This window comes from Haemorhous mexicanus, chromosome 7, assembly GCF_027477595.1.
Source record: "Haemorhous mexicanus isolate bHaeMex1 chromosome 7, bHaeMex1.pri, whole genome shotgun sequence".
In the NCBI taxonomy this organism is placed as follows: Eukaryota; Metazoa; Chordata; class Aves; order Passeriformes; family Fringillidae; genus Haemorhous; species Haemorhous mexicanus.
The window spans coordinates 34,767,636-34,794,128 of record NC_082347.1 but is presented as its reverse complement, the minus strand read 5'-3'; the positions used below and the strand labels follow the sequence as shown (position 1 = coordinate 34,794,128).

Sequence of the window (26,493 nt, the reverse complement as noted above, 5' to 3'; positions counted from 1 at the left end):
GTGTCACCCCCACCAAGCACTGCCTGGGAGGGTGGGGACAGGAGGGGCACACAGGGACCCAAGGAGTGTCAGGACAGTGCTCTTCCATCCAGCCTGGCTGCTTGCTTTCCATGTGAGCCAAGAGAAGCTGCTTATGGCTATTTTCAGAAAATGTAAGGAGGACTATATGATGGAGCCTTGGGGTGCAGCATGACATTTTCCAGGCTGCCTTGGACCATGGATGTCAATGGTTTGTGGGCTGAAAGGTCCAAAACCTGGGAAATAGGGATTCTGTGAGCCTTCTGTTGCCTTTATCTAACAGGTACCAAGGAGAGCAGTTCATTCTCTAGGTAATGGTTGCATATTTTTCCACGGGAACACTGGAGCTGCACACTCAGGTCAGGCACTTAGCCTCACCTCTTGCTATAAAGGCCCTGTAATAGGCAGGTATGGCTCCCTTGTCCCCACACCAATGTTAATTTTGAAGATAAAATTTCCCCTATAAGCCTCACAGACTTTGCCATTTGTTACTTTCAACGTTCTCATTATTGATAAACACATTAAATTCCTTCAGTGTCTCCACAACTTTAGCCTGAGGACAGACTGTCACCTGTGCCTCGTATTGAGGTCAGACTGGATGCCCACTTCTCCCCGTGAGACTATTTGTGCACTTTGCACATCACAGTCTTGGCTGCCACGGCAGTAGTCAGGAAAAAATGTCACTGCAAACCAAGGAGAGGGACACATCCCTGTGAGACTCCGTCCAGGAGCCAGGTCCTATCAGGAAGCCTTAATGAAATCACGGGAAAGAAGAGTGCACACTCAGTGGCTCCAGGATACAGCTACCCCGGCGTGGAAGGAGAACCCAACTTTTCAGCCTGCCATCCCAGAGCCCAGGTGTGTCTCTGGCAGGCTCCTACCTGTGCTCACGCCACCGGCACCAGGCATGGCACTCCCGGGATAAGGAGGACCTTTCCCAAACGTGCCCAAAGCTCCACTGCAGCAAGAGGGTCACCATCCCAAACCCGGGGCATCCCCAGGAGCCGCTCCCCGCCACATCCCAGCGCCCGGTGCCCTCCTCTCCTGCCCCGGCCCCAAGCCTGGCGCTTCTCCCCGGGTCGACTCGGCGGTCGTAGCGCTCTCTCCGCGGCAGAGCCGGGTACCGCTGGCAGCCCGGATCCCGGAGCCGATCCCGGCCAGCTGCGCGGCTCGGGGCGGGGCGGGCGGGCGGAGCCGGCCGGAGCAGCCGGAGCTGCTGCTGCCATCAGAGCCTGCGGAGCGGGGCGGGCCGGGGCAGCCGGAGCTGCTGCTGCGATCTGAACCCGCGGAGCGGAGCCGGGTGCGGGCGGCGTCGTGTCCCGGAGCGCTCGGCAGTCGCTGGGCTGCGGTCCCGCTCATCGCCATGGAGAAGTACAAAGGTGAGAGGAGGGGGTGTCACGCGTGTCCGTGTCTTCGCTCAGGGACCGCCGGGGGGCTCGGGGAACCTGCGGGGCGGCGGGCTTTGGGGGGTGACAGACCACTGACACGGGCCCCTGCGGAATGCTGTGGTGGGAAAACGGCGGTGGGATGCGGGGACAGCTCCCGAGGCGCTGTTTCCCAAGAGTGGGACCGGGATCGGCTGCGGGGAAGGGTCCCTGCGGGTGCGGGCCGGGAGGGGCTGACCCGCCAGCGGGACCGGGCGGGGAGAGCGGGGGTCCCGCTCCGCCAAGGAGAAGGCGGACGGACGGTGGGGACGGGAACTGGCTCCGGGGGAGGTGATTTCCGCGACGGGGCCGGGGTCAGCTCGGGGATGGAGGGGAAGCTGTGCCCGCCCGTGGGACCGGGATCAGCTCGGGGATGGAGGGGAAGCGGTGCCCGCCCGTGGGACCGGGGTCAGCTCGGGGATGGAGGGGAAGCGGTGCCCGCTCGTGGGACCGGGATCAGCTCGGGGATGGAGGGGAAGCGGTGCCCGCCCTGGGGCCGGCTGGGGGAGCGATGGGGAAGGTGCGGGGCAGCGCGGGCTGGTCCCACCCGGGGATGTGAACTCCCTGAGTACCTGTCCCGGGCACCGGGTAGGAAGGGAAGGAGAAGGAGGGAGATGTGGGAAAAAAATCACGTTTTATCTGATCCGGAGATCGGGACCTTTTTCTGCCACTTAAAAGCAGCGGCTTGTTGCCTTTCTGGAGGCGCTCTGTTGTATGGCATTGCCCGTTCCGTCTTTCGTCCTAAGCCGCCCATCTCCGTGGGCTTCCCACCCTCCCAGGCTGAACAGGCACGGCGTTGAGTGTCCTGTTTTCCAAACGCAAATAGTTTTGGTGGTTAGGGAGAGAGTAGGTGAGCAGCTCCCAGCTTTCTCCCTGGCAGGTCTCATCCGGGCTGGCTGTCACCCACAGCCCATTTACATCCCCTCAATCAATGGCTCTGGCGCTTCCTGCGAGATGCTGCTTGGTCATGAGCACGGAGACTGGCACATCTCAGGTCCGTGCTGCTGTGGGCACTCCTGGGCACTTTTCAAACGAGCTCTCTTTGCCAGCTGGGGCGGGAGGAGGTGGGATGAGGTGTCCAGGCACGGAGCACTCGGATGTGTGCGGGTGCTTTTTGATTTCTGCTCCTGCTGATGTGTAGAAACCTCCCCTGGAGGAGACGGATCCACCCCTTAGGCAGCACGGAGTAAGCCTGCGGTAAATTGTACCTGTTGAGAGGAAATGGGATTCTTCTTGTAACTCCTGTCCTCATGGAACTCGAACATTTCAGTGGGGAACTTGGTACTAAACAAATGTATTTCTGCCAGACCCCATTTGTACTTATTACTGTCAAACCAGAAAGGTTTGCTTACACCTCAGAGATGCATTTGAGCTAATAGCTCATTTCCTAACGTTGAGGTATCATATTGTGTGAAGTCAACCTTTGCCAGGACTGCGTGTTTTTTTCACTGTGTAATTCTTCAGCATTCTGACAGGGCTGGCACTGTGCTGCCTGTTGCATTTTGATCCTTTTCCTCCTTACAACTGGTGCTTTTCAGGCCTGATAAGCACAATAATAACACGCTGCAAAAGCGATTTTAAGGATTATATTACAAATCAAATATTGTGTAGTTGGTTTGGGTTTTTTTTTCTTCCCATCCTGGCAGGGTCTGCACAATTCCATTCAGTTCCAGTAGCAAAGCAGTAGATTCATTAAGATTCAGCTATGTTTTGTATATTGTCTTTTTAAACATGCACACTGCTCCCTCAGAGCAGCGGGGATGTTCTGCACATGTGTGATGAATAAATAGCGGGCACAACTGATGGCAGAGCCCTGCCAGGGCTTTTTTGTGCTGCTGTGGGAGCAGGGGTGGTAATGAGTCACCACCAGCCCTGCAGGGCAGCCACAGGTGACAGCACAGCTGGCTCAGTGCGTGGGAGGTGACTCCAGTGTGAGGGGTGACCTGGAGCTGGTGAGGTGTTGGGGGAGGCTGGGCTGGAGGAGACCATGGGGGAGTTGGGAGCTCTGAGGAGCAGGTGGAGAGGGCAGACAAGTGGGTTGTTATTAATAAGCACGGGGGATATGTGCCTGTTCTGGTGGGGATAATTTGTTGATGCCTTGCTATGGGAAGTCTTCATCCTTGGCACTAGCCTGGCAGAGTGCTTGTGCAGGGAAATCCTGTAATGACAGAGGTGGATGGACTCAAAGAGGGCTGTTGAGCAATGAATTGGTGTTCTGGGAAACTGAATTTGACTACAAAATCTGTCCTACTGTTTATGAAACTAAGTTTGCAATCATCAGCAAACAGCAGCATCCTTCCTTTAAACATGGGCAGGGATGTGCAATAATCCAGGCTCTGAGGTGGCACGTGCAGGTGTCTCTGCTCTTTCAATGGCAGGTGAAGCAGCCACAGGAATCCAGCTGGGTGGAGTGTGCAGAGCTGGGCTGGGAGGCTGGGGCTGGTGCCTGGCAGGGTGGCACCCGTGGAGCGGGAAGAGCTCAGCCTGTTGGACTTGCATGGTGGGAAGTGAAGGAGAGATTGTGAAACTCTCCTGGGAATGGGTTTCCTTTCCCAGCCACTGCAAATGAGGTCTCAAGGCCAGCTGCACAGGAGAACACTGCTGCCTCTTGACTCCTCTCAGGCTGCTGAAGCTCTGAAGGATAATCATGAAGTGCACGAGGGGTTGTTTTTTTCCTGCCAGGCTGCCCTAAAGAATGTCTGCTGTTGGTGAAGATGCTGTTTATAAAGGCACCTTCTCCCTGTGATTAGGGAGTGTGTGTGAGGCATAAAGAGCAGCAGACCCAGCAGCCCAAGGGGACAAGAGGGAGACCTGCAGAGAGCAGATGTGACCGAGGGTGGTCACTGTAGTGATGAGGACAGAGCTGCTGGTCTCTTGCCCCTCCTCTATTTCCTGTGAGTGCTCTCACCCCCTTCCCATGTGTTTTGCCTTTGAATAGGGCAACTGTCCCAACTTGTGCTCCCTGTTCTAGGGGCATTATGGCTTCTTGCCTGCTCCTTACCACGCTTGTCAGACATGGCTGGCTGGTCTGTGACCAAGCATCTGCAGACCCCAGGAGGTGCTGAGGGCACTGTTGCTGCTGAGGGATGTGCTGGGGATACCTTCATTTACCTGGCATCTCTGTCAAGTCCTCTCAGACTGACACCCTTGTCACTGCAGTCATGGGTGATGCAGCCCTATGCTCATAGCCTCAAATGTTAAGTGATGTGAGTGTGGAGAGTTTTGTAAGATTATTGCTGAGTTTTAAATGTGTTAGAGGTCTGTCATGGTAATCAGAGCGGCTTCCAGCCCAGTTCTTCAAAGAGAAGTGTTTGGCATTCATGTTTTACTGTTTCTGTTGAGCAAAGATTCAAGCTTCACATTCCTTGTCAGAGGGTCCTTGGGAGTGTTTGCAGTGCTCCCCCAAGGAGATGAACATTGTTTGCCCATGAAGGAGAGGTTGTCTTCTTAACAGATATCAACAGGTTCATGTTGATAAGGAGTAAAATGGTTACTTGGTAGAAAGAAGTGTTTGCTTGCTAAGTTAACATGTTTTAACTGGTAGGGGAAAGGGGGTGGGTCTCTTTAGGACTAGGGCACATGTTCTTGCACCTACTAAGGGATATGCTTGGGGTTAGACTAAAAAGTGGAGACATGAATGAAAGACAAACCCTGGTAAAAATCTGAGGTACTTTATAAACTGTTGTTAATCAGAGTTGGAAACGAGTTGATTCATATGAACAAAATCTGGTCTGTCTGCAGACATATGTGGTTTCTCCTCAGCCAATTGCCCACACAGCTGTTGTGTTTAACTCATTGTCTTAGTGTGGCAACTGGAGAAAGCAGGGCAATGTGCTGCTCTGTGCCAAACCATGTACAACTTCCAGCTGCTGGGCTGAGCCTTCTTTTAAATGCAGATGAAAATTAGTGTCATGCATAACCTCCTAACATACACAGTAACTCTCACTTATGGGAGAGGGACCCTGGTTGGTTTTGTAGAATGGAACAGGCTCTGTTGGGGAATAGGCAGGAGGAGTGCAGAGTTATTTACTCTGCAGGGCTTGAGGACATGAATCCATTTTTTCTGCATCTGAAACCACAGCCTGTCTCAGACATCTGCCATGCCCAGCTTTCCAAGCTCTCCCACCTGTGCCAGTATAGCACTTCTGTCTGTTCTGGCACAGCTGCATTTCTTGTTCAGACAGGGCACATGAGGATGCTCTGAGCTGTGTTTCGTGCACACAAGGCTCTCCAGTGCTCCCCCCACCAGGACAGGCTCACTGCAGGTGGGCTCTAGGGATGCTGGCTTCAGCCCCATTCCATGAGCAGCCACGGCCCTTGGGAGGTGTGCATGTAACTGCCAGGTTTGGGGAGCTCCTTTTGTTACCCCAAAATGATCCCTGGGATCCTCCATCTCTTGTGGGCAAGGGCAGGGATTCATGGAGTGAAGGAAGGGGAGCAGTACCCCTGCAGCCCTGGGCTCTGTGCCCCATCTGTGTCATTACCAAAATTGCCAAGAGCACTGCTCCTACAGCCAGGAGAGAAGCTTTCTTCCTAAAAGAAGGAGGGAAAAAAAGGATAAAAGCTAGCTCACAAGCTCTGAGCCTTTGGGCATCTGCTTTTGGAATGCTCTAGACAGGGCAAGAGCCCTTTCTTTACCTTTGTGTGTAAGCAGGTCTTGTTCCCCTTCCTCCCCAGAGCTTCACCTCTCCTGGAAGCTGGCTCTGTGTGCCTGGCTGGGGGCTGGAGACTCTGCCTGAATGAGGGTATTGTTCCTGGGCTCTCACTGATGGCTTTCACTGAACACCCACAGCCAGGAGCGCAGGGAGTGTCTATGCAAAAGGGCTTGTACTGCTCCATGCTGGGCATGGCTGGCTCTGTCAGCTCCCAGCAGCACGGAGGGCTGGGGCAAGCAGGCAGCTGGGCAGCTCGTGTCACCCAGGCTGTGCTCCAAAGCAACACTGGCTTCAAAATCTGAATTCTGGACACCTGCTCCGCTGCATACTTGTTCCTCAATGTTTCCATCTCAACATACAGTACATTTGAAGGATTTAGTGATTTGTCTGAATCCCTTAAGATTTCATGGCAAATTCAGGACCCGAATCCCAAGCTCCTTCATCAATGGCCAATGCTGTCCTTGCAACCATCCTCCCTAGATCAAGGGAAATCAGGGATGCTGTTCTTTTGAGAAGTCTTTGTAAGCTCTAATTTGCTATACCCTGTGGACAGACAGGATTCATGTAATGCAGGGAAGTGCATCTTCAGGCAATAGCAACCAGAGAGCCCAGAGCTGTAAGGGATGTCTTGGGGAACCAAAATTAAGAGGTGCATCTATCATCAGAGGGGATGCAGAGCATGTGCACCCAGGGCATAGGTGTTCCTCTTTGAAGCTGTCTGGCTGAAGCACAGATCCAGACCCAACAAGTGAGTTGGGATCCTACAGTCACACAGCCAGTTTGTTGACCTGCATATTATTGTTTACTTCATCATGGAAGTTGAGTCATTTGTGCTTTTCTTTTGGGTCAACAGACAAGACAGACTGGTCCAGTCTGTGCAGCAGCCTGTCAGCACAGCTCTGTGGGTCAGAGATGAGTCTGACAGGGTCTTGTTCCAAGGAACTGCTGGTGCAGGTGTTCATGCAGCCACTTCCTGGGCTGGTGGTGGATTGGGCAGAAGTGTCAGTGAGCTGGTGAATTCCCTGGCAGTAGCTGAGAGAAGACATTTCCATTGGAAGAGCTATGCTGCCCTGGGAAGAAGAGGGATTAAACTTGCTGTGTGCTATGGTGCATGGCTAAAAACCTTGTGTGAACTGAAGGAATAACTGTAGGAGCTCACAAATGAAAAATCTGTTCAGAAGTGTTCAGTAAGAAGCTGCCAATCTCCTGGTAACCAACGTTCTTTTTTTTTTTTTTTCTTTTTTTTTAAATAAAATTACTAGATTTACTTGAATCCAGGGAGCAGAGCTTTAGGAGGGAATAGCCTCCAAAACAAACAGGAGTTGCTCAGGGTGGCCAGAGGAGCAGGGGCCTTGGCACAGCTCAGCACAGCGGTGCTGGCACTGTGCCCCCGCGTACCCTGAGCCCAAACCCCGCTGGGACAGGGAACATCCAGGGCTGCTGCCACCCAGAGTGGCTTCCCTTGGGGCTGGAGGGCCAGGCTGGGAGAGCAGCCCTTGCCTGAGGAGCTGGGAGTGGGGCAGTTCCTTCCACAGGCCTGGGAAATGTGCTGGGTTGGTCTGAAGTTCAAAGGACAAGGGCCAGGACTTACTAAAATACATTTCCCCTCCGCCCCTCCGCTGACCTGCCGCTTTCTCCATGGGCAGAATTCCATAGAAAGCAGGCCTGAGGATGGTTTGGAGCATGGCAATGTTGTCTTTGGTTGTAAACAGTTCTGTCTGGAAGTAAATAAGAATTACAGGATCAGACTGAAACTCCCACATATCACACAGACTTGGCCACTTGCAATTTAATAAAAGTATTTCCCCTCCTTGGGTGGACTGTGCTCTGTGTTGCATAAAGAATTTCTGATGTATTTCTTCTTCTTTTTTTTTCTTTTTGCACTTTGGATCTGCTTAGGATAAAAGTATAGCACAAAGCTTAGAAAAGCCTGGGAAATAGGGATTCACAAGTCTTAGCTGGCAGTTTAGCCTGTGGGCTTCTTCCTTCTGAGTGCAGGAATCTGCTCCAGAGATAACCAGCAGCAGTAGCTACCCCTAGCACTGGTGTGATGCATGTGAGGTTTTTTACTTCCTTTTGTGTTGTAGGAGACTGAATCTTTTAAAAAATATCTTTAGATTCCCAATTTTACTAATAATTAATGAGGCTTTCTAGAGCTGGCACTGAGTTTGGAGTGTAGAGGTGGCAGCTAAGCAGTTGGGATGCCTTTTGAAGAAGTTTGCATAACACTTTGGCAGCAGTGCTTTGAAAGAGGTGGGTCTGAGCCAGGAGATTCTTACAGTGTGTGCTGGAGCCCTTCCCTCTTGGACTGAGTGAGATGGGGAGCAAGTCTTGGTCTGCTGCAAGGACAGGATCTCTGTCCTGCAGCCTGTGTGTGTTCTGAGACAGCCAGCCCAGGCAGGTGGTGAGGGGAAGTGTGTGTGCAGCTCCTGTGAGATGAGATAAGGTATCTGCAAAGAGATCTCTGATCCAGAGTCTCTCTGCAGATCTCATCATTGCTGTTTGTCGCTGCAGAGTATGACAGCTGTTGAGGCTGGGAAGAATGAGCTGACTTGCAGAGAACCTGAGTTGCACAAGGTCACTTGATGTCACAAGTGGCTTTTGCTGAAAGTCCTCCACGAATGTGTGTGAAATTTGGGGCTTTCTTCTGCTGAGGAATGCAACTGAGCCAGCTGCAGCCCCGCAGCCTTCCAGTAGCACTGTCAGTTTGTCATCTCTGGAAGGAACCCATGGATTTGTTCAGACAGTCCCAGTGCCAAACAGCTCTGACTTCTGACGGTCTGCTGGGACTGAGCTGAAATCAGTAGAATGCAGAGACTGTTTGGTGCCTGCTGGTAACAGGTACGTGGTTGCAGCAGTTAGGGGGCCAGCACTTGGGGCAGCAAAATAGCACAAGTCTGGGAGTTGGGGCTGACTTTAAAAGTGGGGATGTGGCCAGCCCAGACTCGTGCAGTGGCTTGTGACAGCTGGAGGCCGTCTGCTCCAGCCATCCATCCCATCAGCAGCTTCATCCAGGCTGCCTGGCTGGGGAGCACGTCCTGTCTCCTTTGTGTAAACCCAGCATCTTCAAGCATCTTTTGTGTTCTACTGCAGTCTCTAAAAATGTGCCACGTAGTCTTGAATGGTGGGAACGTCTGCTCTTTTTATTGTCATACTTTTCAGACTTCTCCCTGGCTCTGGGGAATGCTGCATCAGGCAGAGAGCTGAGATTGTAGTGTACAGTTCCACATCTGCTGAAGGATTGCCTGCTCCTGGTAGCTGCTGAAATGTGATAAAGAAGAAGAGAACACTCAGACTAATTGAGCTCAGTTAACAAAGCAGCTGAGCTGTCTTTACCTTGCTGTGGTTACCTGGGCAGAGGGGTGGGATGTGCATTTCTATCACCCAGCCACAGCCAGGGTTTTTCCCCCCCTGTTGGGAATTGAGTACACAAGCACAGGGGTGCATCTCTTTTGCTCAGGTGTGGTGTCAAGTTGTATACACTAGGTGTGAGTGGGGGTGCCAGGCAAGCCTGGCTGCTTCCAATGGTCAGGAGCCCTCCTCCCCAAGCCTGAGGTCACAGACAGCAGGGGACAGGGTGGCTCTGCCTTCACCATCCACTGCTGCAGGGGTCTGGAATCTGCTGGGCAGCAGGGTGGCTACGTGCTTTTCTCCTGGATGTTTTCAGTCCATGTGGGTTGTTTACCTCATCTGGGACACGTTGTACTTGGTGCCTGGGGCTCTGGGTGTAGCCAGTGCAGGGCCTGCAGGTGCTTTTGGAGTTCAGCAGCCTCACCTGTCTCATTGGAAGACGGTCACAAGTGCCCCAGAGCCGTGCAGTCACCAGTGAAATGTGCATGTGACAGTTTTGGCTGGTTTTGGTTTTCTCCCACACCACTGCTTGTGCTCCACACTTACTTGTGTGTCTTGTTCCTCTGAGCTGCAGTGTCAGAGCTGAATGCAGCTGTTGGTGAGCCTGTGCAGGGTCACAGTGACCTAAAAGCCTGTGCAGGGTCACAGTGACCTAAAAGCCAGTGACCTCTGGAATAAGTCAGTCATGTCTGCAGAGCAGCTTCTTCACCCTTCACCCACCAATTCATCCAGCAATGCCTCCTCCAGCCAGGCTGGAAAAAGCTGTAGGAAGACATGAGGACTGAACTTCTCATGATAGTCCTAATCAAGGCTTACTGGATTCTGTCTATAACTTAGGTAATCATAACACTAAGGAGGTAATAATATAATCAGTTTCTGCTCACAAGGGCCTGTCTTGTTTCAACAGAAGTCAGCTACCAAACTATTTAGCAAAGCAACACTTGTAAATGATTTATTCTTGAGTTAAGCATGGTGTTATTTTATATAAACACAGATTTTCATTACTGCTTCAACTTTATTCCATTTTCTCTCTACTAGCTGTGTTACAGGAAGCACACACAAATCCATGCCCAGCCTCTCTTGCCTTTCTCTAATGAGCAGTGCTAGCTGATGAAATTTTCTAGCTGTCTATGTGCCACATCAGTTTAATTTGCTATAGCTAGAGCTTTGGAAGTTGTCCCCCTCAGGAGATGATGCTTCTTGGAAACTAGGTTGTCTTCCAGGTGTTGAAAAGAATTGTTGATTTTTTTTGGTGCTGGCTGCTCTAATACAGTTCCGTGCAGACCGTGTAACTGATTAAAGTGTGTCAGAAAATTATCAATGCTCCAAGTGTGGTTTGGCTTATGTTTGAGTCCATGTGAACTCCAAAGTCTGGTTCTAGGAAAATTCACCAGTAAATCAATCACAAAGTGTATCAATTATGCCAGCATATACTCTTGATTTCTGGGCTATTGAACTGCAATTCTGTCTCTGACTGTGATCCACAGCCCTGGAGACACTGCTGATGTGGTCTGTCATCTGAGCACTTGGATCATGGTAGCCTGCCACACTCTCAGCTCAACAGGCTCTTGCTTTAATCACCAGGATATGCCAAATACTGATGGACTCTCTTTGTATGGGTTACACTGGTCTGTGCTGAGCCAGTGTGAACTGGCAGTGTGTGAAGCAGAGCAGACCTGGGCGAGGATGCAGGTGCTTGAAGCCTGAGCCTGTTGGCATCCTGCCCTAGTTAACTTCTGTCAGTGTGGTTTTCCTATCAGGTTGTTCAAACAGATGCTCTCTAAGTGTAGATGAGATCTATTTCTGGAAGTTGAAGTGGGAGTTGGCAGAGTGGGGGGAAGCGAAATGGCAATCAAAATTCCCATACTTTATCCTAAAGGCTGAATTCCCACGTCTGGCTGAGAAGAGAAACAAATGCTTTCTAGACCCAGGAGGCTCAACATTCCCCGAAACAGAATGATTTATTTTTAATTCTTATAGTTCACTGGAGCTCTTAAACCAAAAGAGCAGTGACAGTTTTATTGTACTTAGAAATAAAGGCAGCAAGCTCTGGGCCATGCTGAGGCTGAAAAACCTGGAGTGCTGTAGGAAAGGAGAGGCAGGTTCATCCAGACACTGGACCCCTGCTGAGTCCAGCCCAGCCCGAGCATGGCCTGAGTTGCAGGGCCAGCACCCGGAGGCAAGGTTTGACTCTGGCTGGAAATCTGTGTTGAACAGCCCAGGATTTCACCTTCGTGTTTCTTTGGGTTGGCTGCGTCAGCCTTCCTTCAATTCTTTGGCCTAAATAATGGCATCCCCTAAGCTTATATGCTGGGTTTTTTTTTTTTTTTTTCATTTGCTGCTGATACCATTTCAGCTGTGGTCAGTGTTTTATTCTTGTGATGGTCAGTTACAGCTCCCACAGGAATGCTGAAGCCATGGGGGCTGACAGGAGCACAGGTGGGTGTTGAGCACACATTGTGTGAGAGGGACTGAAGATCATAAATAGGATGTCCCATTAGTGCTGTGCAGGGGATAAAATGGGCCATCCTCGTGGTTAACATAGGCTGTTGGCTGTCCCTTTGGAACTGGCACTGCCCCAAAACCAGGATAAGAGCCATGGACTGTTTGGTGACAGTTCCAGGTCACACATTCTTACACCTTTGGCTGCTCAGTGTCTCCATTAAAAATGTGTAGGTCTGGGTGATGCTCCAGTGCTTTCTTTAAGGCATTCTTCTAACATTTAACCCTGATCAGACAATCTCACTCTGACTTTCTGGTTAGCTACAAAATCTTTGCAGTTTGCTTTCGTTCCCATGCTGGACTGAGGTTTTTTTGGAAATGCTCTGTTTCCAGCATATGTTCTTGTTTTTCCTGATAAACATGCATGTCTGTTGGCCCACATTTAGATGAGGTGGGAAGGGCCAAATTAATTCCTGGTGTCATTCCAGCATAGTCAGTGGGCTGACCACAGGGATCAGACTGCGTCTAAGATTTACACTGGATTGACTGCAAGTTTTACCAATTTTTACTGATCCATTACCTAACTGTATTTCTGGTGTCATTGATAAAGATGCCTTTGAATTTAATATAATTAAAGCTGGTTTGTTATAGAGGAGGGATGTAGAGCTGACAACTCCTTTGCCAAGCAGACATGCTCAGAATTCCAGGTGCTAATAGCACTGACGTGGCTGACCCGTGCTCCAGACCAGTGTCTGAACTGTGTTAGTTATTTGGACCATGAAAGATGAGGAGATTCTACCACACTGGAGACATGCTCTATGAAAATGCAGCCAAATCATCTGTGGACACTTCAGCAAGGACATTGTCACCTTCTCTGATCCTCTAGGCTGAAGCCTTTCCAGCTTCTGATGAAATAGTGCTGCTGGGAATGCTTGCTTATCCCGGATTCTGGGATGGAATTTCAAATTTCCTTTCACCCGTTGATGGCACGATTGCCTTTCCTCATTCATGCAGTTGTTTTTTGTTGGTTATTCACAAAAGTGCAGGCCTGCTCTGCCATCATACTGACAGGAGGAAAGAAAATGTTCCGTTTTGAATATGGAAAGGGAGGTGCTGCTTAGCACAGACAGAACTGGCTTCTAGATGAAAGAGTGAAATACCAAACTGTTTTGTTTCAGTTTGAGCAGGACAGGCTTTGATCTAGAGGAGATGACTCAGTCAGTAGCAGGGAGCAATTCTTTATAGTGCGTTTAGAAATAAAACCTGGAGATTTAGGCTGTGATGGCTTTGACACATCAGTCATAGCATATATTATGTGAAAAAGAAAACCATAAACATCTGAAATGAAGTGTGGAAGCTTTTCTGAAGAGAGAAAAAAGCCATTTCTGATATTGGTTGCCAAGAGTTTTCCTCAAGTCAGAAAGGACTGCGGGTGGGGTAAGATCATTCCTATTGCGATAGGAATAATGAGCAGTGTGGACAAAGCAGGAAGGGGAAAGACTTCCTGCAGTGCAGCTCAAGCCAGAGGTGGGGCCAGGATGAAAACTGGGATCTCCTGGCCTCAAGTCAGGCTCCATAATCCATCTCTGCTGCCTGCTCTTCACCCTGCCTCATCCCCTTTGTCCCCTCTGACAGCGCTCTGGGTCAGGAAGCGGCTGCGGTCAGACCCTCTCGGTCACTGGGCTGGCTCCACTTGCACAGAGCAGGGATGGCCAGACTCCTGCTACTGAGCTGCTTTCATCCAGAGCCAGGTGACAGCCCTGATCAATGCAGCTGTGTTTTGTGGCACTGCAGCTGGCCAAACAAACACAGCTGCAGCACGGCTGGGTCTCTGCGCTTGCTGCACGCCCGCGTGCAGTGAGAGCCCTGTGGCGTGGCCAGTGTCCTGGGGACATGGTGAAACACATCTGGCTCCACACCACGGGCTGCTGGCAGTCCCCAGTGTGAAGCAAAGTGTCACTGTGCTCATTACTTCTGCAGCTTTATTCTACATCCAGCCCCTGAGCTTCATTTTGTTCTGTACCACTGTCCTGTGTAGGCCAAGAACAAGTGGGTCTCTGCCTGGAGAATGTCTTGGTTCTTCTTGGTGGCTGCATGCAGGAGGTGATGGGGGCTTCTTTGGCACAGTTGCCTTGTGAAGTATCCTGCTACTAACAGTTTGTTTCTGCCAAGGCTGAGTTTTTCTCCTCAGTCTCACGATCCCACCTCCTCACCTGCACCATCTCTGGCATTAGTTCCCCCTTTCACCAGCAGACAGCTCTTGACTTTTCACAAGGTTATTGTTCTGCTGGTTTGACTTGACAGCCTGGGCAGTGATGGGAGCAGGGTGCTGGGGCAGGGAGCCAGTCTGTTGGGTAACAAAGCTCTGTCAAGGGGGCTCACTTGGGATGCTGAAGATGTGCAGGTCCTTCAGTGATGCCTGGGAGCAGGACTCACCTGGCCTGTCTTGTAGCCCTGGTCACAGATTTCTTACAAAATAGATGTCTGATTGGGTGGCCCAAGCTGTGCAGGTTTGGAGGTGGCGTACCTCCTCCTCCTAGAGAGAGAAAAGATCTTTTAGGTCATCTAGTTCATCCTGTGATCTGGACAGTGTGCATCTTCTGGTGTTCTCCCCATTTAAATGCAAAATATTCCCAGTGAGGTGACTTGCCTCAATTCTCCTAAGGATTATTCCATGGTCTGGAAGGTCCTGTTGTTCTTATGGGTGTGATGTGTAAGGGCATCAGATTACTCAGACTGGATGTATATAATGGGAGAATCAGATAATTTCCTTGCTTGGCATGGCAAACAAAAAGCCATTTTCACTGCTGCCAAAGAGCAGCCAGTGCTGTGCTGTGAGAGCTGGAGACAGTGTGTCTGTATCAGGAGATGTGCTGAGGATGCAGCTACCCACATTCCCTGCTGTCACCAGATCAGAGCTGTCCTGGCTCTGGGTCAGAGCCACCTGCACTCAGCAGGCAGTGGCTGTCCCACTGGGATGTCAGCATGGAATTTGTCAGGCTGGTGTGAGAGTGAGAGCAGAGGTTGTGCTTGGAGAGGGGTCAGAAGCTCCAGGCTTGAGAACAGAAAGTGTTGAGGGTGAGGCTGGAGGGCAGCAAGGTGCTGGCCAGGCAGTGGCTGAGCTTAGGCAGGCACCAGGGACTGCCCATGGCAGGAGAGCTCTCTGCTCCCTGCAGCTCCAGGGCAGCCCCACCAGCCTCTGGCAGGGTGAGCAGCTGGGGGACTGACCTCTGGCAGGTGTGGAACAGAAGGATTGTGCTCCTTCCTTCAGGAGAAAGGAGCAGAGTCACAGGTGCTTTCATGCTGGGCTGTGTGGGAGGGAGGTGGCACCTGCTGTCCATCCTGCAGTGGAGAGGGCTGAGAGCTCCCAGATGTCATCACATCCTTCTCTTCCTCTCCAACTTCCCTTTGCACATACCATTATGATGATTTGTTTTGCTGATGCATTTCCAGGAACTAACACCCATTTTCAAAGGCCTGCAGAGGCAGAAGGAGTTCCTTTCTATGAAGGAGCAGATGGTTAATTTTATATTTTAAAAGTCTTACTGTGGGCAGTGGTTCTCCTGCCACAGAAAAAGCTTTTTCAACCCAGGGATCTTTCCTTTAGATTATATCTTTTCCCTGAATTCAAGTGTTTTCAATAGAATAGTTTAAAATGTGTTTTTGATGTTCCCTTGTTCCAGTTTACTCCTGTCTTGAATGCACAGAACTGCCTTAGCTGTAAAAGAAGATTGTGAAAATTAATGGCTTTACCCCGTGGCATTGCATGAGTGTTAAAGGAGAAACACTTTCTTGTGAGTAGCACTGGAAATGTGTATGTTCTCAAAGAGACTGGGAATGTGGGCTCCAGTCCTCCAGGAAATCAGCTGAGCCAGAGGTGTTACTGGGTGTTTTCTGAGAGAAGCTGCTGAGGAACCAGGATAGTTTTACAGAGATTCCTCTCTGTTGGGTGGGACACATGCAGTGAGAATTTTCATCTGCAGCCATAAAACTGTAACCTTTACAATCACCTGGGGTTTTTGGACAACACTCAGATCTCCTAAAATCGATGTTTATGAATTATAGATAACAGTAAATGTACCTAAAGACTTGGGTGCCATGATGGTTGTTACCTGCTGTTAATGCATGTTGTAACAGAATGTAACTTCACTCCAGAGTTGGGGGAAATCCTTTGAGCTATAGGGGTGTCCATCCTGCAGTAAGGTCATGGAGGTCTCTTAGACAGAAGGAAATGGATGTGATAAACACATCAGGAAACAAAAAACCCAAAAATCTGTAGGACTTTCTGCTTGCAGCAAAGGCCATACTCTTTAAGCATAGGACAAAGAGATAATAAATTATAAATTCAGCAGGGAACAAGGAAGTTATGTAGCGACTGCAAAAGATCCAAACATATGGAAAATTCAATTCTGTGGAGAATTAAGTCACTATTATGTAATCAGGATCAATGGAAATGAGCTGATGTCAGTATTGGACTGGCTTAATGCATGGGTGGAAAATTGTGTTGTCCCAGAGAGGCCTGCTAATAGGAGTGGAAGCTCCATGTATGTGGCATGCCCATTAGCTGTTGGGTTTTTTACCCAGGAGGGGCCTGATCCAAGCCCAGCAGAAGTAAATAAGCTTTCCACTAACCTGAAACTTATGTGGGGTCTGAAGGTAGAGTATCTATATGAGGTGGCAAACAGTGAGAGCCTGAGATGCCCATGTACCTCATACTGGCTGTTCAGGGTGAAACTTACCCCTTTTATTTTTTTTCCATCTGTCTGAACCTTTTGCACTGCAGGTTAGCTGTGTGTCCCTCCAGTCTGGGCCACAGTGGCCTGACAGCCTTGGAAAGGCCCTGCCCAGGTAGGGGCCCAAACCCCCAGCTGGACTGGAAGGGGCAGGGAGGGGTGTCCCCTGTGCCCAGGACAGGGCACTCCAGAAGTGTTGGACACCAACAGCATTGCAAAGGTGCCCAAAGACCCTCCTGACCTTCCTATGCATGACTGTGGTCCTGTGAGACACAGCATGTGGTGGGAAGGGATGCAGAGCAGAAGAGGAGCTCCTGGAGGAGGGCAAGCAGCCAAAGCACCTGGCAGGGTCCTGTGCTTGATGTTCTGTTGTGACAGGGCTTGGCAGAAGCAGCAGCAGCAGCTGAGCTTGGAGCTTGTCCCTGAAAATAAGCCATCATTAGCCTGGCAGCTGTGCAGGGAGCAGCAGAACCTGCTCCTTGGCAGGAGCTTGCTCTAGTTGGTGTCAGTGTCCCTGGGAAGGAGGGGCAGCAGTGCATCCTCCTGGGTGTGCATGTGTGCTCTGGGCAGGGTGAGGGGCTTGGCAGCACAGGAGTGCACCCTGCCAAAGAGCCTCCCTCCTGGAAAAGCTGCCTGGCTTCAGCAGGAGCACTCCTTCTGGCTGTTGGGCACTTTGCTGGTCCTGAGAATCCAGCCAAGCATCCTCACTGCTGGTTTGAGAGCCTGGAGGAAGTTTGGGGAAGGTTCTGAGCGAGGTGGTTTGGTGGGGATTTTTTGATGGTTGGTTGGTTGGGTTTTGATGGCTTTCTTGTCTGGCTTGTAAGTGAGGATAATGGGAGGACAGAGGCTGTGAGGGTTCAGTGAGAAGTGCGTGCTCTGGCTGCCTTGGAGCCTGGCAGTGCTCAGGACACTGCACTGGCACTCCCTGAAGGTGTGTTTGAGTGAGGAGCATCAGGCACATGCTAACTAGAAGAGACCTGCTGGGAAGCAATGAGCTTCATGAGAGACTTTTCCCCACATGAAATAGGTTTGATATTCTGGAGTGTTACTGTGTACAAAACATGCCTCTGAATACACAGATCAGGGGGAAATGTCAGCTGTTAAACGTTAGTGGATGGAGCTGTCACATGAGCTGGGTGTGTGGGTGGTTTCCAATTGAGAGATGCCAGAGGTAGGGAGAGTAATGAGATAAAAAGTGGTGGGAAAGTCTGACCTTGACAGTTTCCAGTCCAGTGAGAGCCTGAAGGGCAGGTTGGAGCCAGTGAGGTTTCTAAGTGGGTCAGCAGAGTGGGGGACCTTGAGTTGCTGAACACTTGTGAAGCCCTGGGAAGGGGAGCTGCAGTACCTGCTCTGCCCTAGCCAGGCTCTGCTGCTGCCTGCTCTGTGCTGGCTCTGACTGTCAGACCACCCTCTGAGCTGATTCATCTGGCCAGCCTGATGGGGGAAAAAACACCCACAAAACAATACAATACCCAAATCCTTTTGTTGCTGCATGTATCTTCCCCTGAATGAGAATGGATGTGGCTCAGCAGCAGCTCATGGGGACACCACTGCAAGTGCAAGGAGGGGCTGGAGCAGTGTAGCCAAAGGCAGGGAGAAGGAAGAGGGCAGAGTTAGCACATGGATCTCAGTAGCTCTGGGGGTCCCTTGTTTGCAAGGTTTATGGGTTTATGGAAATAACCTTGGTGTTTCCCAAAGTGAATTTATTGAAAAGATACAGAGGGGACTACCACACAAAGGGAGCAAACACTTCCTTAGACATTTCTTTTGCATTTCTAGAAGGTCTGATTATCTTAACTCAAGAAATATCCTCTGTGATAAGGAATAATCCCTCCTAAAATCACATTAGAGAGGTGAAGACACCCCTGGCTTTGTGAGCAAGGTTAAAGTGATAGTGTCTACATCCCACCCAGCAGCTTTGCAGATGCATTGAAAGTGGCCAGTGTCTTTCCTGAGAAACAGCTGCTCAGAAATTTGGGAGGAAGAATATTTTATTGCTCACATTTTGGTGGATTTGAGGCTGACCAGCTGGATGAGAAGCCTGCCAAGGCTCCACACTGTTGTGGAAATGTACAGTAACTGGGCAGAAGTAGCTCTAAGCCCTTTTTGGACTGAGGGGTGAAAATGTCTTAATGCTGGAAAGCTGGTGAATGTCTTTTTCAATGTAGAAATAAATCAGAAGGGAATTGTGCTGCCATTGCCAACAAACTCATTTTGGGGAATTTACTGTCCCTGTTTGCACAGGACCTCTCATGCTCTGCTCATTGCTGGAGCTGTCTGAGCCCTCCAAAGCCCTCATGATGTTAATGTCTGTGTTTGAAATACAATTTTCAACCTGAAAAACTGCTTCTTAACTTACACTTTTTGAGTGATTGTATACATAATCTGTGTTATTTCCATCTGACAACCAAATTCTCAGAATATTGATAAAATTCTCTCACTGCCTTCCAGGAAACTAGGCCCTAGATCTGTCAATCTGGGTTAAACCAGGAAAAACAAACAGAAGATCTCTGTCAAAAAGACTTTGTGCTAGCAAATGCAATTTCTGTGTTTTCCTGAGTAAACTATTCTGATTTGCTTTTTTTCAGCTCTCTTCCTTCCCACAACATGGAGAAAAGTTTATATGAAGTATTTTGACTGCTGTAAAGCAAAGATTTTGTTAGCTGTAAATAGAAAAGAAATAGGTGTTCCCCAGTCTTAAAGCCTGTGTCTGGATGGAAAACTGGATATTTCCTGGCTTGGGATGCAGTGGGGTACTCAGCCATGGGGAGGGTCTTGTCCAGCTCAGATGTGTGCCCAGACTGGGATGTTATGGTCCAAGGGGATGGGCTGGGTGGGTGGGCTAGCAGACAGGTAAAGAACTGGCTAAATATTGGGGCTGAAGAAGAAAAAGGATTATGGTTTGTGTTCTAGCTGAGCTCCTGCCTTCAGGGTGTGTGGAAGGGGCCCTTGCCTGGGGGGAGTGGTTGGAGGCCATGTGAGCTGTGTTGAGCCATTTGGTGAGTCCTGTGTGCACATCAGGGCAGAAAGTCCAAGGCTGCTCTTGCTTGTCTCCAGGAGCTGCTCGTGTGTGACTCTCACAGTGGGATAAAGATTTTAGTGGGGGCTGTCAGTCTAGCAAGAGCTCTCCAAGCTGACTTCCTTCCTCTGGTTGGAATAGATCAGTCTGCTTGTAGCAGCCCTGTCCATCGGTGAAACTCAGATCAAGGCCTCTTTAATGTGGAGTGAATTGTTCTCTTGGGATGGAGCTCAGGCAAGAGGCCAAGAGACCAAGGCTTTAACAAAGAAGCATCAACCTGTTTGTATGATTTTTGTATACACTATACAAATCTTCTGAACAAGATGTTCTTCTAACCCCATGAAAAGGAAGGCCAAGAGAGAAAGTCTGATGCATTAGTGGGAGGCGTTCAAATGCTGCCAGAATGATGTGATGTAACTTGACCCAGTGCCAGTGTTTCTGCTGTAAACTGAATGCAGGTGAATGCTGATTAAAATGAGCCTTCACGGTGTCTATCTACTGCATCTGTTGTTTGGCTTAAGGCAGCATCTAGAAATACAGGTGAGGGAACCAGATTCTGTCTGTCTGATGATATAGGGGTATTCTTATCTCTGTATTTTCATCCTTGAAGCAGAAATACAAACAACCCACAGACACACAATGTTGCTCACTCTATAAAATAATCCCAAACACACCTTACTATATATGTCTGGGTTGTGATGAGTACACAGCTTGGGAAAATGTTTGCTTTATTTATTGCACCTTATCATGTCACAGTCTTGGTGTGTGTAAAACTCTAACAACAAGCTTGGTAAATGGAGAGAGAGCAGTGGGTGTTTGTTGACTTTATTTCAACACTCTCTTGTAGCATCCTCCTAGGCAGACTGGTGAAGTACAAGCCCAAGAAGTGGATGGTGAGGTGTGAGGCAAAAACTGGCTGAACTGCCATGCTCAATGGATTGTGACTGGAGACAGAAAATCCAGCTGGAAGCCAGTCACTTCTCCACCTGCATTAATGACCTGGTTGAAGGGGCAGTTTTGGAGATAACACCAAGCTAGGAGCAGGGCTGATGGTTGTGCTGCTGTTAGGAAGGGCCACACTAGCCTGAAGGAATGAGCCAACAGGATCTCCTGTAGTTCCAGTAAGAAGGACAAAGCCCTGCCCTCGAGGAGGGATAACCCCAGGGATCACATGCTGGGCCAACCAGCTGGAATGCACCTCTGCAAAAGCCTCTTGGTGGGCACTAAGATGAGCAGGAGCCAGCAGTGTGCCCTGATGGCAGCAGGCCAGCAGCCCCAGGAGCATGCATGAGTCTGAGAGCACACATTAGCCCGGTCCTAACACGTGCTGGTGTTTGATGCACCCTCAGTAACACAGGAGGAATTTTTAAACAAATCTGGCACAAGCCATCCCACAATGCTTCTGCATAGTGGCAAATCTGTGTCAGCCCAGGGAGTTTTAGCTCCTTGGAGCAGGGCCTGTGTTCCTGTAACACATGGCACAGCTGCATGGATCAACAGCCATCCCATTCTGCTGCATCTGCTTTTGAAACACTGCAGGTATCTGTGAATTTGTGGCTCTAAAGCTGTTCTACAGATGAAAATCCTGAGTGTTGACAGTGTGCTGTCAGGGCTGGAAGATGAGGCTTTTCTGTGCTAATGGATTTACTGCCTCCCTGGTTTTCTTGAAGCACTGCTAAATGTGTCATGCAGAAAGGTGGTTTGTTAGCAGTTCTGCTTGGCTGGGGGAAAATCACTCTATTTATTTATTTGGCTGGTTCAGCATGAAGTCTCCCTAGGCAGGTCAGCCACTTCCCAGGCCCTCCCAAGCTGCTGTTTTCCATTCCTGTGCCGTGAAGGAAGGTGAGCTCCCACCCCTGTCAGCTGTGGTGATGTGGGCAGAGCTGCTGGCCAGGTCAGCTCCAGTCCAGCCAAGCACAGCCTTTGCCATGTCCATCCTCCTTGGCTGCCCCCTGCTTCTGTAGGTCTGGAAGTGTCCCTGGGGTCTCCTCACCAGAGTGTCTGGCACACTGGAGTTCAGCTGGGAGGGAAGGACTTCTGCTGGAAGGGAGCATCTGTTACTCCTTAAGTGTGACCACTGTCAAGGTTTCCATCCCTCCAGCAAAGCAGATCTTAGCCAAGAGCCTGGTAATCTGATTTTTTTTCAGGAGGAGAGGGAAAGTAAATCTTCAGGATGATTCTTTTTTATTGAACTGAAGAGATTAGTTTTGTTTTAAATCACAGTATGTTGAGTCAGTGCCTTTGACACCCACAGCTGTGTTGGTGGAAAGCTGCTGAAGGGCCTGGCCAGGCAGGACCCACGTGTCTGCTGTGGCTCTGTGCACCTTGCAAGGGCCTTGTGGAGGATGGTCTGTGCTCAGCTTCTCTTCTCCAGCTGGAGCATTCCTGCTGGAGGGTGTGAGTGTGCCCAGCAAAACAATGACATTGTTTTCACATGGTGCAAAACCACTCCCTGCACCTTCCCCTGTACCGCTGCCCGTGTCCTGGCTGTAAATCCTGGGGGGAAGCAGGGCTGAGTCATCTGGCACTGAGTGTATTTATAAATCAAAGGGCTGGAGCTCTGCAGGGCCCACGGGGAGAGGCCAGCACTTGCAAGATCTTGGCCAGCCACGCTGGGTTGCCCCACACCCTGTGCCTGTCCTCAGGCTCTGTTACTGACCCACATCAGCAGGAGCTGGCTCTGAGGTGTTGGCAGGAGCTGGCTCAAGGAAGCCATCGATGAGGAGTCAAACTGCTGGGCTAATCTGCTTCCTCTTTCTTTGCAAAACCTCACAGGTGAGATCAGGGCAGAAACAGAAGCATGGGGCAAGAGCTTTGAAGATTTGTGATGCCCACAACTGAGCTGGCTGGTTGCACTCACCCTGCAGCACCCAAGGTGCTGGTGGAGGATGCCTGTGCAGCTCTGGCCTTTCTGGCTGGTCCTTGCCTTGGCTACAGCCTGCAGCAAGGTGGCTCTGATCTCACTTGCTTAAGGGCAAGCAAGAGACAGCACCAGGGCTGCTCCTGGGGGCACTTTGGAGTGGAGTGATCTGTGCTGTGGCACAGGGGGGCTGAGCCCAGCCTGGTCAGTGCTCAGGGTTAAAGTGGTTGTTTTTCAGCCTCCTCACATTCCCTTCCATCCCCTCAATAACAAAATCAGAGCAGGGAGGTTTTGCTTTATTGTGCTGGATCTCTCCTTCTTCCACCTGCTGTGGCAGCTGATCTCCTCTTAATGGGCAAAGTTGCCTGGGGATGCCATTTACCCAGGGGAGGCAGTTCCCCCTGCACAGTTGGATTGATTTTTTTTTTTTTATATTTTTGTGCAAACTGCATGTCCAGCCTTGCTTGAGGGTGCTGTTAATTCTGTCCATGCTTTCTCTGGAAAAGCTGATTTTCAACAGAAGGACTGTGTTTGCAACTCTTCCCCCTTCCTGGAAGGAGCAGGGTGAAACAGTTCATGATCCTGATACTGTGTGTTGGAGAAGTAGAGAGAGTGGAGGGGAGGGATTGCTCCTTCCCTCTCCATAGATCCCACACACACTATGAGAACAGAGAGTTTGCTGCTGAGACAAATGGGCAGGAAATGGGAGGTGAATAAAGAAAGGGCTCCTTCACGTGCTGTGAGTGTGACTGTGGGATGTGCTGCTCAGGCCAAAGGATCCTGCTGTTAACCTCGCTGCTGAAAAGGGCTGGCTGAATGGGTGTCACCTAAATCTGCCTGAGCTCAAAGCAGCCACTCTGCATCGTGCCTTGTGACTGGGAAATCAACCTGCACACTGTGCTGTGACCCAGAAGGTTCTGTGCCAGACCCCAAAATGCAGACCCTGTGCCCTGCTGCCTGTTTCACAGGTGCTGCCTGTGAATCCTCTCTGCTGGGGAGCACCAGGTATTGATTCAGGCTTGCTGGCCCAGTGGTTTCCACCACTGCTGCATTTCTCTGGCTCCTCAGGGTCCTGGTTGGTGATTTGAGTCCAGGGGATTTCTGTTTGTTTGTTTAAGAATGTTTTATTCATTTATTCCTAATCACATACAGTTCTCATCATTGCTTAGGCCGTGGCTTTCAGCTGTCTTGAAATGAAAAGAAAATACATGTTTGTCTTCCAGCACCTTGGGAGCCAAGGGAAGCCTTAACCAGAGCCAAGCTGTAACGTGGCAGTACAAACACTAATATCTGATGTTCTCCCAGATTTGTAATTAAAAGCTGATGATTTTCCCAAGTTTACCAGAAGGACACCGGCCTACAGGACCCACTTGTCTGGCTGCCATAACACTGAACCTGTTCCTATGGCAACAAGCTGATTGCTGTTGGGGTTTGTGCTGATTTTAGCCCCTTTTTAGGTGTGCTTTTTACTTTTTTGAATGAGTGCTGCTGCACATCTCCCTTCCTCCTGATGCAGCCAGGATCTCAGCACGATTTCTTGGCACTGCAGCATCGTCCCGTTCGGGCTGCAGGCGGTGCCAGGCACTCTGCAGGGATGTCCTGAGAAGCAGCCCTGTTCCCAGGGCTCCCTGGCTCCTGATACCATGCTGGAGATGAACAGGGCCAGTGCAGCTCCAGCAGCTTCTGCAGGGGCCTGGTGCTGCCTCTGGGTGGTTTTTTCTCAGAGTATTTTTGTCTCAGGAATGCACCTCCTGACCCACCGCTGGCAGCGCTGCCCGGAGAGCAGAGTGCCGGGAGGGGGCCGGCCCTGCTCCAGCTGTGTGCCCCCAAGCTGCTCCTATTTTGGGGCTGGCTGGGTGTTTCCAGGTCCCCTGGGTCCGTGCTGAGTTTGCCTTTGTTAGTGCTGCTTGGACAATAACGAAGACCTGGAAAGCAGCTGTGATTTATGATCTTTTTGTTAGGTAAGCAAGAGACAAATTACAAAGCAAGAGAGCAATTACAGAGCAAGAGACTCTCCCCTTTTTGCAGAAGGGATGCTCTTTGAATGGGAAGTGTGCAGGGTGGGCTGTATTGGTGCAAGTACCAGCTGGTTTTTCCACCTGGTTGGTGCTCCTAAGCCACGCTCTGTGTAGCAAGGGAAAGAAGAGATTTTTTTTTGTCCTATTGAAAATTTGGATCCTGCTTCCTGCCTATACTGGAAGGTGAAATACGCTAGGAATGAGCTCTGTGTACATCTCAGGAGCTCCTCTCCTCTCTGTAGCTGGGTTGGATGCTTTGGGAGGTTTTAAACTGACTAAGCACAGGCATGCTCCTGCCTGCTCTGCTGCTGAGACATCCCTGCCCCAGCCCAAGCATGGGCTCAGAGCCCACCACAGGCTTGCTTCAGAGTGAATTCAAGGATGGGCAGTGAAGGGATGGGGTAAGCATGTGCTTGACCTCTTTAGTTGGACCAGGGCCATCAATAAGTCAGTCACACCCATGCTTGGTACAGGTCTGCCCTTCTGAGTTGCCAAAAAATGGGCTTCTTAGTGATGGATTAGGGGAAGTAAATGAGTTAAACACAGCCTTCACATCACCCTCCCACTGTACTTGGTGCATGCAGGGAATAGAGGACTTTGCTTCAAGTTATGTCCAAGTCCCTGCTGAGCAGGGATAGCTCTGGGAATTGTCCCCTTGGGGCTCTCTAGCTCCATCTCCTCATCTTGCTGAAAGATTGTCCCAGGCTCCTCATTTCCCACTTCTCGTGGCATCCTGAAAAGTTTTAGTCCAGCACAGCTCCCAGCTGAAGTCCTTCTGGAAACCAGATGTGTCAGCTCAGCAAGACATCCTGCTTGAATATTTCCAAAAAGAAGCTCAAGGTTGCCTTGTGATTCTTGGTTTGGGTGTTGTTTGTTTTTCAGCACTGGTTTTCAGTCTTGTGGCTGTGCCTGGTAATTCCCAGCTGCTTTGGGCTTTTTGGGCTAGTGCAAAAGGGCCATAAACTCAGTCTGCTAGTGCAGTTAACAGGAGCTGGAAGGGCTGTGTAGCACCCCCCAGGGATGGAGTTGCTGGAGCTGCCCTGATGAGTCTCACCCAGGGGAACTCTACTGGCATGAAGAAGTCTGATCCTGGTATTTATTCTCTCACACAACAAGTAGAAGATTTTTCTGCATCCTGACCCATCAGGACAGTGATGGTTTGGGGTTTTTTTGTTTATTTTCTCTTAGGGAAGGTGCACAGAAGTATTTTTCATGAAAGTTCCTCAGGTCCTGGCTGGTATTTCTGATCAAAAACAGTCTTTGTGGTGATGGTCATGTCCAGGAAACCCAGGTCCCCAGGCCTGAGCCTCAGAGGTCACTGAGTTTTGCAGGGAGTCCTACTCCAAGGAACAGTGACAGCATGTATAATGTATGTGTAGGGAATTACTTCAATGGGAGAAAATGGGAGAGAGCAGCTCCAGAGGAACTGGTCTTCAATGTGCAGAGGATCTGCCTGTGGTGCTGCCCAATGTGAGCTTGGTTTTGGTCCTCAGTCCCTTCCACCCTTGAGGAGGGCTCCACTAGCCTGGTGGGGTTATTGTTCAAAAACAGAACCCCAAAGTTTGGGCTTCCCATTGAACATGGAGCCCCTTGTGGTTTCCTGTTTCAATAAAGTGCAGCTTGCATTTGGTTTGCTTTCATCTTGGTTTTTCTCTGGTGTTTTGGAATCCCCAGAGCTGGACATCTGCATCTAATGTGAACTGGGAAATTTCTGTATTGTCCATTTGTGCCTGCATAAACCTGGAGTTTCCATGTGAAAGAGTGTCCTTCTCTGGGCTTAAATTCAAATCTGGTAAGCTTCAGTGGGGCTGCACAGATCTCTATGAGATGAGGGTACAGCTCCAGTGGATGTCTGTAGTGGTTGCCCAGCACTACAGCAATATTCCTGTATGCTCCAGGCATTTCTGTGTTCTCAAAGGAATGTTCCTTGCATATTCTAAACACAACCTTCCAACTCCCATGTAAGTCCAAGA

General features: G+C 50.1%; 1 protein-coding gene across 4 annotated transcripts in view; it reads left to right on the top strand.

The window, feature by feature from the left end:
* Positions 1-1,237: 1,237 nt before the first annotated feature.
* AFAP1L2 (actin filament associated protein 1 like 2) overlaps positions 1,238-26,493 on the top strand; it is a 66,681-nt gene continuing 41,425 nt past the window's right edge. For all 4 annotated transcript variants that reach the window (XM_059852002.1, XM_059852003.1, XM_059852001.1 and 1 more), the window contains exon 1: positions 1,238-1,397. In XM_059852002.1, the coding sequence (XP_059707985.1) occupies positions 1,382-1,397 (16 nt within the window). In that variant the 5' untranslated portion in view covers positions 1,238-1,381. The remainder of the gene's footprint in view (positions 1,398-26,493) is intronic.